The sequence below is a fragment of the Phoca vitulina genome, unplaced genomic scaffold (genome assembly GCF_004348235.1).
Source record: "Phoca vitulina isolate PV1807 unplaced genomic scaffold, GSC_HSeal_1.0 scaffold9, whole genome shotgun sequence".
NCBI classification, from domain to species: Eukaryota; Metazoa; Chordata; class Mammalia; order Carnivora; family Phocidae; genus Phoca; species Phoca vitulina.
The window spans coordinates 60416825-60430506 of NW_022589712.1; the positions used below are offsets into that span (position 1 = coordinate 60416825).

General features: G+C 36.6%; 1 protein-coding gene across 2 annotated transcripts in view; it reads left to right on the forward strand.

Moving 5' to 3' along the window:
• The window catches only part of FBXL4 (F-box and leucine rich repeat protein 4), an 81273-nt gene extending 77769 nt beyond the window's left edge, over positions 1-3504 (forward strand). Inside the window, exon 10 of one of the 2 annotated variants that reach the window (XM_032408194.1) lies at positions 2285-3504. In XM_032408194.1, the coding sequence (XP_032264085.1) occupies positions 2285-2448 (164 nt within the window). In that variant the 3' untranslated portion in view covers positions 2449-3504. The remainder of the gene's footprint in view (positions 1-2284) is intronic. The other variant, XM_032408195.1, reaches the window with a different exon arrangement.
• The last annotated feature ends 10178 nt before the right edge of the window (positions 3505-13682 follow it).

The window sequence follows — 13682 nt, forward strand, 5'->3', positions numbered from 1 at the left end:
TGAGCAAGACACAGTCCCTACCTTCAGAGAGTTTATAACGTGGCCAAAAAAAAAAAAAAAAAAAAGTAAAACAGTATATAAAGAACTTAAATGCAAGCCAGAAGGAAGTGCATTTTGGGGCTCAAAGAAAAGAGAGTACATATGATTAGAGAAATAAGAAAAAGTTTAATTAAAAAGGTTAATAGGTATTTGAAAGGTATCCTTGAAAAGTGAATAGGAAATAAGGGGAGGAGAGCATTTTAAGCAGAATGAATAGCGTGAAACAAAAGCATCAGAGTTAAAAATACAGAGTATCTTCAGAGAATAGACAATCTAATTTGACTTAGAACGTTAGTATAATGGAGGCTTTCACAGAGAGTTTTGAACACTGGGATGAGGAATCTGCACAGAATTAAACAAGGAAGAGCTATTATCAGGTTTAATTCAGGGCATGAGTGATATATTTAGAGCTTTTTAGGGATATTAATCTAGAAACAAGTGGTAGGTGAACTGGAGATGGAAGAGATCAAAATCAGGGAGATTAGCTGCGGTAATCCATCTAATAAGGGTCTAAACCAGGGTGGTGGTATTGGGAAATTAAACACCAGCCTTCATTCTTTCATGTATTACACACTTATTGAACAAATACTGTGTCAGGCATTGTTGCCAACACTGGAGATGGGTCACTGAACAAGATAGATGCTGCCCCAGCCCTGAAGGAGCGAGCTGGAGAACATAGCTGTGTCATAATGGATAAAAAAACAAAAGCACATGGTGTCTGCAAGCATAAGACAGGGCGTCCTAGCCTAGGTCAATTTCCAATCTCCCGACTGCCTTCCCTGACATTCTCTTAGGCTTTTAGGATAACTTCTAATTTATCAGGAAACTCATATTCTAATGACCAAATAGAAAATGGGTGGGTGAAAAACACCACATAGCTAGGTGTCTCAGCTGAGGTTCTCTGAGCTTGTGTAACAGAAACCACTCACGCTAACATATATATAAGGGAAAGAAAATGATTATGAAGATAGAGGTGTCTCTCTGAGATCCATAGGTAGAAGCTAGCTATGGTCAGACCTCAGGAGAGACTAGAAAACCATCAAAAGGCAAGAAAGCTGTTTTTTTCTTTTTTCTTTCTTTTCCTGTCCTTCATGCTCAGGCACCAGCCCCCTCCCCCTTCTGCCCCTGTATCTGTAAACTCACAGATACTCTTATGTATGCTTCTCCCTTTGGCTTTGCCTTGTTCTTTTCTTATCATGCTGGCCATCTCTGTCTTTCTGGGTACACATGGCTAAATCTAACAGCCCCGATCAGTTTTTCGTGTCTTTAGTTCGAGAGAGATCTATGGACACTGAAGGCTGTCCTGAAGCCCCATTCTGAATGCCCGGGAGAATCTGGGGGCCAGCCAGAGTCAATGTGGCAGTATAGCTACTGCCTCCGGAGCCCACGGCGGGGAAGGGAGTCAAAAGGATTTCTCAGGGAAAAAGGCATTAGGTTAACTTTACGGATACTTCGGTCCCCATAACAGTAGGAGTGTATAAGTGATAGGATTGTGATTTTTTTTTTCTCCCTAGAAAACCTGTAGTTAAAGCAAGGTTTGTTTTACAACAGATGATATCCTAAAGCCTAATGATATTTGGTATTTATTGAGTACCTGCTAGGTAGCAGGTGCTTTTCATAACGTATGTAATTGAGCTTCTATCTGAACGTCCCGTAGTGTCTTCACATTTAACGTGAGCTACACAGTATCCAGCGTCCATCATCTGACTTCCAGTCATGCCGTTTTGTACCCACCACTTACTGTCAAACTGACCAAATTGTATTGTAGTTACTTGTTTGGTCAGTGAGCTCCTTACGGCAGACACAGGTCTTACTCATCTTTGCATCTCCAGTGCCTGACGCACAAGTTTCTGCAGGGGTGGTTGCTCAGTAACTGCATTGCATGGAATATGAGGGGGGGTCACTATAAGCATTGCTGTCTGATTTGACCCACGGGTTGAGGAAAACTTGGGTGACAGAAATAAAAAGTCTGGAGGAGCTGACTAGAAGGAGTTGGAGGTAGAAATGAAGATAGTGGGTAGAGTATTGACAAAATCCAGGTCCTAGATGCCAAATTGGCTAAGGAGAATTCAGTTTGTATTTTTTTTACAGGATTATTGCAGTATGTCTTTGGTTTAAAGAAATGCTTTTTCCTTTTAAAAGGCAATTTATTTTAAGTGCATTTTAAACAATAAATAGTAAAGGGGCTCTTTATCAGGACATTATATAAATATGATATTTACGGTGTTTTGTTTTGCTTTAACAGGAACAAGAATGGTAAGTCCACCATCCTTAAGAAAGCTTCTGGAATCTTGTAAAGATCTTTCCTTGCTTGATGTGTCCTTCTGTTCACAGATTGATAATAGAGCTGTGCTGGAACTCAATGTGAGCTTTCCAAAAGTGTTCATAAAAAAGAGCTTTACGCAGTGACTTAATATGTGTTCTGTAATAAAATCAATGCGCTTTTGTAGGGTTTTATTTTAGGGTTGGTTTTGTTTAGTTCTTATAATGGTGGGAATGTCTTAATGTTCCATTAAGGCATTTGTAGATTTTGAAGAAAAATATGAAATTGTCCATTAAATGAAGTAAAAATGTAAACAGGTGTTTTCATAAAATATTGCAAGCACTTTCCTTGAAGAGTATGTGAGTGGCTCACGTTATTTTTACCTTACGTTTATCAGTCATACTATTCTTTAGTCAGTAATTACATGTGTAATAAAAGAGTAATATGGAAACCTTTTAACATTTTTAAAGGAACATGTTGAGCCAGAAAGTATCATGATACTTAAAAATAAAATTAATTTTTCACACCTCCATGTAAGGATGTCTTATTAATAAGTCTTATGACCTGGCCAGTGTTTTGTTTGGGTATATACAGAATTTCCAGAGTTAGTTGGAGAAACTAATCATGCTGTGGTTATTTTTTAAGCTGATTCATTAACTCTTCGACTTGAAAATTTTAGTTTTTCCATTTTTCTTCTGACATATTTATCTATTTTACTAGTGGATCATACCAGTATAAAAATATGAGCATGATCAAGAACAGAGGTAAACTACTAAAGAAAATAGCTTTCCAACTGTTAAGCAGATGCCTTAAAAATTTGCCAGAGGGAAAGGTTTAAGGTTTACATAATATATGTGGATTTCATTTATATATATATATATATATATATATTTTTTTTTTTTTTTTTCTGTGCCCTAGCACCTTAAATAATTAGAAATCTGTTACAGTGGAGGGAAAACAAACAACATTGTTTTGTTAAATAGTGAATTGATTTAATTCTGCTGCTAAAAAAGTAAACAAAAAATATTCTGTGGCATGAAAAGACAAGGCTGTTTTGAGTAGCACACTAAGTATATGGTGTAACAAAATTTATTTTCCCACGGAGAACAAAATGTTAAATTCCAACTTCTGCACGTGCTAGAATAATCCTGTAGAACTCTGCTGTCCAATATGGCAGCCACTAACCATGTGTGGCTATTTTATTTAATTGTAGTTAATTGTAATTAAATGTAATTAAAATGTAATTAAAAATTCCGTACCTCAGTTGTGTTAGCCATATCTCGACAGTGTTCAGTAGTCACCTGAGGCTAGTGGTTATCATATCAGACAGCATTACTCTAGAATTTCTTGTAGTCATTTAAGAAGAAGCACATTCAGCTAAAAAATTAACATGATTAATATATGACTCTAGGCAATTTTTGAGGGTATTCTCAACAATACATATATGAAAGCATTTTCCCCCCAAAGTAGTTAAGCTAGTGAATTTATACATATGACAAATATTAGGCATTCAATAAATATTTATTGAATGCTAAGAATATATTACTGAGTTAGGCCATATAATATGTCAAACTTTAAAAATGTAATGGTTATAAATTATTACTAGTAGTAGTACTGTGCTTATTCTTTTATTGAATATAAAGAATGTAATATTGTGACATTTGAAATATTAAAATAGTAATACAGTCTCCTCCATGTAAGAAACCATCGGTATGAGGATTGCTGTCATGTGTATGACCCATTCTATCTTCCGTTTCATGGTGGAAGCACGTGACGTTGGGAAAGGGCTGGGTTGACCTACCTTGTTACCTTCACGCACTTGGATTTTCTTTTCACTCACAAATGTATGTAAACATTTTAAATGTTTTATCTGGTGAAACTTTTAGGAGGATGAGATTTATAAATTGACTACCAACTGGGTGAAGTAGTACTTTCATCTTGAATTAGCAACTGGCATGGAGTTAGTGCTTACTTTGTGCCAGACGCTCTGTGTGCTCTGCGTTTCCTAAGCCACTGCATCTTCACCACAACGCTGTAAGATAGATACCATTACTCACTCCCGCTTACAGTTGAGGAAACTGAGGCAAAGAAAGATGGAAGAATGTACTCATGTCCACATCACTGCTGGTGGCAGCACCATTATACAGCCTCGGACATCTGGCTTTAGGGACAGTGCTATCAACCTATGTTTTAAGTGTCTAGGGTGGTCCCTAAGTGGTGCATGGGTCTGCACACATTTCCTGTAATGGACTCCGAGGCAAAATTGAGATTATTGTATGGGTATTATAAAATGATAGAGAACATGAATTTCCACAAAATTTTTATTGCCAGAATTCAAAATGTAGTAATTGAGAACCATTTTTTTGTGATATGGTTTTCTACCAACAAGAAGAATGAAATACTCTTCGGGAGGATAATATTTCACTTAGTTGGGATTCAAAGTTACTATTTCCTGTCATCAAAATTGATTTTAAGTATTCATCTGTTAATGTTGATCTCTAGTGTGATTTTACATATTTTGTCTTTAAGAATATCTTTTCATACAGATAAGTATTGCCAAGTACATATGTTAATCCATGAGAATATTTTCACTGGGCATATTTATCCCTTGGAAGGCATTGATAGAATGCTATTAGATTATTTCTTCTCTTGGTATTTTCCTTTTAGCATGCTATTTATTACCTTGCAGATTAATCACGTCCAGTTGAAGGTTAGGTGGAGCTCCTCAATTGCACAATTGAATGGATTTGAAAAATGGAAATTTCCTTTACATTTGCATCAGGGTCCAGAAAAACCCACTGCTGGACCTGTGGTTTCAGCTCAGAAAATGTATGCTACAGATTCCTGTGAGAATGGAGAGTCTGCTTCTTGTCTTACCTTTTGATAGCGCAGGAAATATATAAAGCTGCTCGGGGTTACTTTGTGATTCAGATTACGTTAGTTGTCATCAAAATTACTTTAGTGTATGTTTCGCATATGAACACTGTTTTGCTGGCTTTACCTCCAGAGCTTCTGATTCAGTAGAATTTGCATTTTAATGAGCAGTTATTGATGCTGCTGGTCTGGGCCACCCTTTGAAAAGCACTACTCCAGAATGCTCTTTGAGTCCGGAGAAGCCTTTTCCTGAATCCCACCTACAGTGGGAATAACCGTTCCCATTGTTTTGCCGTGTTTCAGTTTTGGCTCGAATTCCTTACAAAACAGGATCAAGTCTGCAACAAAAGCTACAGTCCAAAGCCATTTGGTGTTCCGTACTAGTGGTTCAGGGTATTTCTTCTGGTCCAGAAAAATTGCAATAACCGCTCTGAACTCAAAAAGTCAGGATAAAACTACCACTGTTAAGCCAACAGACTGCAGTGTGGTAGGACAGATCGGGATATTCAGCTTCTGTAGCTGACAGATGACAGCTGAGGATGGTTCAGTGACGTTCACTGCTGAGGGCAAGGTCATTAACACAAGGTCAAGTCACATGTATTCCACAAATAGCTGCCATAAATAATACAGTAAATAACCAGTTATTGGTATGTGTTTTGAACACTTTACATTTTCACAAGTTTTCTAAATTTGACCAACTAAGCCTTTTTTTGCTCCCCACATATTTTGACCATCAAATATGACACATCTTAGCAGATTCTACTTCAGGTTGCCCCGAAGTCCTATTTTCTTAACTTCTGAGAAAATACTCTTGCTTATAGTTGCTCCACACAGACTGTTCATAGAAACTCACTCTCCAGTCACTTCAGCCTCAGCACTGACGTATCTGATAAACAAGAAGAACGACGCAGTAGCAGTAACATCTGTTGACTCAGCAAGAGCCAGGGAAAACCACTCCGAATCATGGGCCTCATTTTTTTACTGACTGTTGATGTTGTTCCCAATGTTCTCAATTCTTCAAGCCACTGTTCTTGCCAAAAGCCTAATTAAATAGTTTAAGCAAGTTTACTTTGGACACTTTTCTGTAGCTGATGAATCAAAAACAATTTAATTAACTCACCATTGGTAAAAGGCTTTCCTTGCAGGGCTAATGAATGAACCACTCAGAAGCTTACTTTGGCTGCAGCTTTATTTTCATTTTTTTTTCTTTTATTGAAAGAAATTCTGTAATGAGTAATGAGATTACTTGTTTAAAAATTCCTAATTTTTCTGGCCACTGTGATGAATAGTTCATCTGATAATTCCATTGTATGTATAGTATTCTTCCAGAACAGCTACAGTGTCATTGCGTGTTAAACACAATGCTTTGCCATCTACGGTGGTAACAAAATTATCCATACTGCACCGTGCCTTAAACACAGGAAACTTGGAGCCCACATTTCTTTTTTTCCTTTTCCTTTTTGTTCTGGCATCACGGGTGTCCACTGGTAATAAGAAAACATTGCGACATGGCAATATACGTGGCATTCAGAATGCGGAGAGTTATAACTGCATCCCTGCCATCTGTAATGTGTACGCTGACAGCACCGTAGATCTGCGCCGTGGCCACTCACCCCTTCCGCTGGGGTGCGGAAGCAACCATAGCACATAAATGAATGTGGCCGCATTCCAACAAAACTCTATTTGCTTATGGACACTGGAAGTTTAATTTCATGTAATTTTCATGTGTCAAAAAATACTCTTCTTCCTTTGATTAATTTTTTTTTTTACCATTAGAAAATGTTAAAGCCATTTTCAAGTGCGGTCTGAATTTGGCTGGTGGACCAAATCTTTGACCCTTGTTCTTGGATATTCCCAAATCATTACTAAGCTCAGGTTTGCCCATTCCTAATTTTATATACCACTCAAACCTGTTCTCAGCTTTTATCTTTCTCACTTTACCATTTAGATTTTAATATGAAGAACAGTTTTTATTGACTTAGAAAAAAACAAAAATTTTTACTGTAACAAGAGAGAATTTTGGATTTTTTCTTTTTTATTAAGGTATATTTGGCAACTAAGAGTTGTATATATTGAAGGTGTACAATGTGATTATTTGATATACATTGTGAAGTCATTACCACATTCAAGCTAAATAATGTCTCTCTTTAGATAGTTACCACTTTTTTTTTTTTTTTGGTGGTGACAATTGAGCACATTCCAAGTACAGTAGGTATTGTCGACCATATTCACATTGTTGTACATTAGATCTTCAGAACCTATTCATCTTGCATAACCAAAACCTTGTACCATTTCCCCTTCCCCCAGTCCCTGGTAACCATTATACTCTACTTCTATGAATTTGTTTATTTTAGATCCCACACATAAGTGAGATCATGCAGTATTTATCTTTCTGTGTCTGGTTTGTTTTACTCAGCAGAGTGTCCTCCAGGTGCTTCCGTGTTGTTGCAAATGGCAGTATTTCCTTCTTTTCAAGGCTGAATAGTATTCCATATTATGTGCGTGTTATATATGTTATGATATAAATCATATATATACATCATCTATCATATATATATCAACACACACATCCCACATTTTCTTTATCCATTCGTCTGTTGACAGATATTTAGGTTGTTTCCATAGCTTGGCTATTATGAATAATATGGAAATGATTGTGGGAGTGCAGATATCTCTTTGAGATCCTGATTTCATTTTCTTGGGATATATACCCAGGAGTGGGATTGCTGGATCATATGGTTGTTCTATTTTTAAGTTTTTGAGAAACCTCCATATTTTTTTCATAATGGCTGTACCAATTTACATTCCCACCAGCAGTGTATAAGGGTTCCCTTAACACGAGAAAATATGTAGACTATCCATTAAAATTTGAAGCCAAATGGCCCATCATTATTAATATTGTCAACTGACCTAAGTTTTTTAATATTTATTAGCATTGTGGTAAGATAAATTATCTTCCCAGTGACTAGTAATAGATTAAAATGCATCCCTAACTCTGTGAGCATTAAGTAAAGGAACCTCTTAATTTAAACTGCCCTGAAATAAGACCCTAAAAATATACAAAATATAGAAAAACATTTAGACAGCTAATATTCTTCTTCCTTTCTTGTGGGGTGATTAATTTTGGGCCAGTATGTAGCAAAGAAAAAGTGATTTTTTTTAAAGAAGTTTTCTTTTTTTTTTTTTTTGGTGTTTCCCAGAAATTAACTAAAGACTGGAAACTCATATTTACAAGTATAGTAATACTAACAAAGAGATATAAAACCAAATATAAATTTCATTTGGTTACCATGTAAATTAATAATGAATGTTTGACTTTTCATTTTTTACTTTACGGTATTAAAGGACACCTATTTCTGACACAGTAATTTTCATTTTCAAAGCCATTTATCACACGTTTTTCAGTGTTATATCTAGTTTCCTCCTCTCTTAGCACATTTAATACTAAATTAATACTTCAGAAGAACTTTTCTTTTCAGCTATTCTGAAAATTTTGTCTGTGACCCTTAACAGAATGTTAGCTATTGCTAAAAAACTATTCTAGCAGCTGCGATTTTTATGCTTGCAGCCTAGTCCTCTAGCAGTACATTAGTGTCAATAAGCAAATGAGATGATGATTGACAGCAATAGCTACCAGTCAAAAGGTAAAAGATAAATTAATCAGAGATCATGATTTATTATATATATTTTATAAATGTGGAGAGAAGCCAAGATTTTTCCTTTGGTACAGCAGAAAGTGTATTTAAGATTTTGCCTCTAGGTCTGAATTTTGGGCTTAAATTTTTGTACATAGGAATACTATTAATGGTTTGTTACATTTTGAAAGGAAAAAGGTAATTATGTTGAAATTGACATTTTCAGAGGAAGGAAGATTTTTATCTGTGTATTTGGCGAAGTAAATTGGTGCAATCTTAGCTATAAAATTTTTAAGGAAAAATTTAAAAGCAAAGCAGTCGTATGATCAGATAAATTGAGTAGATTACACCAAAGATAAAACAGCTCTTTCTGTTACAAATGAGAATCTGTACAGACAACTAACGGAGATGTTTTAAATTTTATTTGTATAAAAATGCTGTTCAATGTCTAATGATTTTTATTGTTTGTATTATGCTGTACTTGAGAATAATACGATAAGCTTGAGTATCTCATTAGCTCACTTTCAAAATTGATCATTTCAGGACACTGCTGACTATAATGGAAGGTTTGGGTAAATAGGTTTGTGTCACAGCCTCTGAAATTAGACGAGGATAAGCCTGGTAGATGAACCATCATCTGTGTGCTAACCACTCACAATCCATCCTCATGTTACGAAATGACATCAGCTCATTTTAAACTCTAAAATTACACGGGTCTGCAATTAAACTGCAGACTGCAGTCACACTGTTCTTTACTTTTCTCTCCTTTCTCAGTAATTCCCCCAATTAAGATTTATTTATTTAAAGTTTGTTTGGTTTGTTATTTAAACCAGAGTTTGACACACAGTTTACTTATAAGGTATCATTTCTGTGGCATTTGGTTTCTGTAAAAGCCAATCCCTTCATTACTAATTAGTTCCCAGGTTCTACAGTTCTTGTTGTGCCCCAACTATTTTTGGTGAGCTAGAATGGAAAGAATAACACAAGATAAGACCCATTCATCCATCCACTTAGTTGATAATGTATATGGACAACAAATATATGTGGAGATCTCTGTGCTAGGCACATATTAGGGTGGGGGGGACCGGGTTTACAGAATGCATATAAATAATCAAAGAGCAATTTTAAGAAGTGGTTATGTGCCAAGAAAAAAAAAAAAATCAGTGGTGAACTAAGCATGGGATACCATGGATTCAGCACAGTTAGGGAGATTTCTTTACTACTGAACCTTTCTTTACTTCAGAACCTTTAATATCTCCTGGAAGGTGAGATGAGGTAAGGTTTGTGGTGTTTACCACTTTTCTGTGGAATACTTGTCAACATTTCTTGGAAAGTATAGTTTCTCAGGGCACAGTTTAGAAAGTGCTACTAAGCAAACAATGAATCATGGAACACTACATCAAAAACTAATGATGTAATGAATGGTGACTAACATAACATAATAAAATAAAATAAAAAGAAAGTGCTATTAAGCAGTATTATATGGTGTCTTATAAAAAGTATTCACCACAGGGGCGCCTGGGTGGCCCAGTTGGTTAAGTGCCCCACTCTTGATTGCAGCTCAGGTCATGATCTCAGGGTTGTGGGATGGAGCCCAGCGTGAGGCTCCATGCTCAATGGGGAGTCGGCTTGACATTTTCTCTCCCTCTCCTTCTGCCCCTCCCCTGACTTGCGTGCTTTCTCTCTCTCAAAATAAATAAAATCTTTTAAAAAAAATATTCACTACAGGGGCGCCTGGGTGGCTCAGTCGGTTAAGCATCTGCCTTCGGCTCAGGTCATGGTCCCAGGGTCCTGGGATGGAGTCTTGCATTGGGCTCCCTGCTCAGTGGAGAGCCTGCTTCTCCCTCTCCCTCTACCCCTCCCCCCCCGCTTGTGATCTCTCTCTCTCACTCTCTATCTCAAATAAATAAAATCTTAGAAAAAAAAATAAACACACATACACATTTCAATCTCAAGTAAGTATGTGTTTAATTTTGTTAATTTTTTTTAGTGAGAAGTTATGCTTCTGCAGTGCTTTCTATAGAATATTTGTAAATTGCTGCTAAGATTACAACCACAAAAGCTCGAGAATTATTAATACCAACACAGATTCCGGCACACCATCTTTCTTATTTGAGATGTTTTTGCTGACAGATACCCCAAATAAAGAATTGATAGTGTTGAAGCCCTGTTTCCTTTGCTTAAAAGTCCTAAAAATAATTCCACCCAGAAAACCTAAAATAAATATTCATAAGTCCTTATAATCAGAAATATTCGTAAAATGGCAAGATCTGAAAATGTGTGTTTCTAGCATATGTTTCCTTAGCATCTGTCAGCAGTGTGTCTGATCATGTGTAGCTACACAGAAAAGAGAAAAAATATTAGACTATTCGACAACTGTTCTGCTTCTGTCTTTCAAAATGTCTTCTGATCCCCCTTCTATAGACACTCCTCACCAAAGTCAGGGGTCTCATGTCCTACTCTCGGTTCGTCAGTTTGACCATGGCCCGGGGTCTGAGTGCAAGGGCATTCCCGGAGCGTCATTAGGCCTGATTCCTTGGCACCAACAGTCCTAAACCTCTGTAACCAGCCGCTAGCTTCGGTTTTAACTCGGTACCTGTAAATCCTCCCTCAGAAATCAAACTAGGCCATCTATTTTTTGATGTTCTGAACATTAAAGTACCAAATGTAAAAGAAGGTGACTTTTTAAGCCTTTTGATAAATGTTTAACCACCAACTCTCTGGTGGGGGGGAAAAGCCCTGATCTGTAGTGCTTTCCAATTTTTGTCATGTAAATACTCCCAGTGTGACTGATTTCAAGCTTTCAGTGTGAAGTCACTCAATGCTGAGTTGGGATGAGATGCACACACTGTTCTTTTGAGCTGATGTGAACCGGCCGCAGCTCACGGCTGCCGGATGAAAAACAGGCATCAGGAGCTATCGCTGGTTTTCCCACAGAGGTGGTATTATCTGTGGCCGAGTGGTCCTTCAAAATCAATGAAAGTCTTCCTTGCCACTGGCTACATTGAAAGAATAAAGTTAAAATAAATTTTCCTAAACTATTATCAAATGGTTACTAGGAGGAGAATTAAGAGTACTAAAAAGAAAAACCACAAAATTATGAGAAGCAAATTATTTTTACTGATGTAAATCTGACGTCAGTCATGTAAATTGATAGAGCATTGTGTGTTTGTGGGATTATAATTTTTAAAAAGACATTCCCCCATATTTCCATGGACTTTGAAAATTATATCCCCAGATAAATTATGACATTTCCTTTCTGCATGTTGGTGCAATTTTACATTATGAAATTGTCATGGAGATTCATTACACCTATTTTCCAAGCACAAATGACCGTAACTCAAATATGTACCTATCATATACTGAACGCTAAACTGCATAAAAACATTCTATCACTAATGTATATGTAGGCACATTGATAAGATATGTACACATTTTTATCACAAAGATTCTTGGAACCTCAGAATTTTTACTTTTGATATCTTTCTGCCTCAGGAACCGGATGGATTGTTGGTCCAGATTTGGAAGCATTTATGTATTAGCCTTTATCAGGCTATAGTGAATAACAACCTCAAAAGTATCAGTGGCTTCCGATAACATCTATTTCTCACTCATGTGGCACGTTAGCTACTGTGGGTTGGTTGCCATAGCCGTCCTCCAAGACGTGGTTCAGGCGCAGGTCGGCTCCAGCCAGGACCCAGACTGAAAGAGAAGACCCTAACTGGGATATGCCTTTCTAGTGGCAAAGGGCATTGATCGAAGAGAACTGGCAGCAATGTGAAATGCATCTCATAGTGTCCAACTGGATATACTAAGCATTATATCTGCTCACATTCTGTTGGCCAAAGCAAGGCATGTGGTCAAGCCCAGTCATCAGGCAACAAGACCACTCTCCTTCCAGGGAGCCATGATAAGTCATAGCCAAAGGTATTGGGAACAACTAATTCTGAACAATAATACCCCAGGTACCACAATTTCCCACAAGTAATTGAGCTCACTATAAGTAGCCAAAGTATGTCAAAATAATATAAAAGGAAATAATATCTTAATTTTTTTTAAAAAGGAATGTATGATACATTGGTTTAGGTTCAGAATTTTTAGAAGGATTCTCATTCTTTGTATTTCATCCTTTGGAAAATGAAAAGATTTCCCCAAATACCACTATCACCTAATTCTGTAGGAAATAAAAAATACGATAAACTCATTGAAGTGGCCCTAGCTAATTGATGGTGTAGTCATGGGAACAATGGAAGGAAAGCAGGAGTCCTGAGGAATCCACAGTCTGGACTGTGCTACTTTGTGGCTGTTATTTAACTCTTCTGCCTCTCAATTTCCTCATGTGTAAAATAAGAAAGTTGTTCTACAAGTTTCCTAAGGTCATTCTTATTATAAAGCTCTCATTCTAATGCTTTTTTATTGTCATCTAAAACAAATCATATCCTTCTGCAATTTTTATTATAGTTTAACTCGTTTTTCCTAGAATTATGGCAGAGCAATGGAATCTTAATTTTCTTCTATTCATATCCCACCCTATTAAAAAAAGGGTTTGAGATGAAGCAGTAAAGGACAACTCTCCTTGTTTTTAATCTTAATATTCAAACTGATATTCTTCCATTACTCTGAGATTTGCCAGTTTAAACATCATTATATGTAAGAATCATCTGGGCGCTTGTTTAAAATGTAAATTTCCAGCCCCCAAGCCCCTGGAGATAACAAGCCTAGACAGAACCCAGAAAACCACATTTCTAACAAACACTCCAGGTGTCCAAAGTAGTCTAAGCAGTACAGACTCTATAAATTATATTGATAATAATAATAATGATAATGATATTGATAAGCCCCCATATGCTATGATACTATATACTATAATA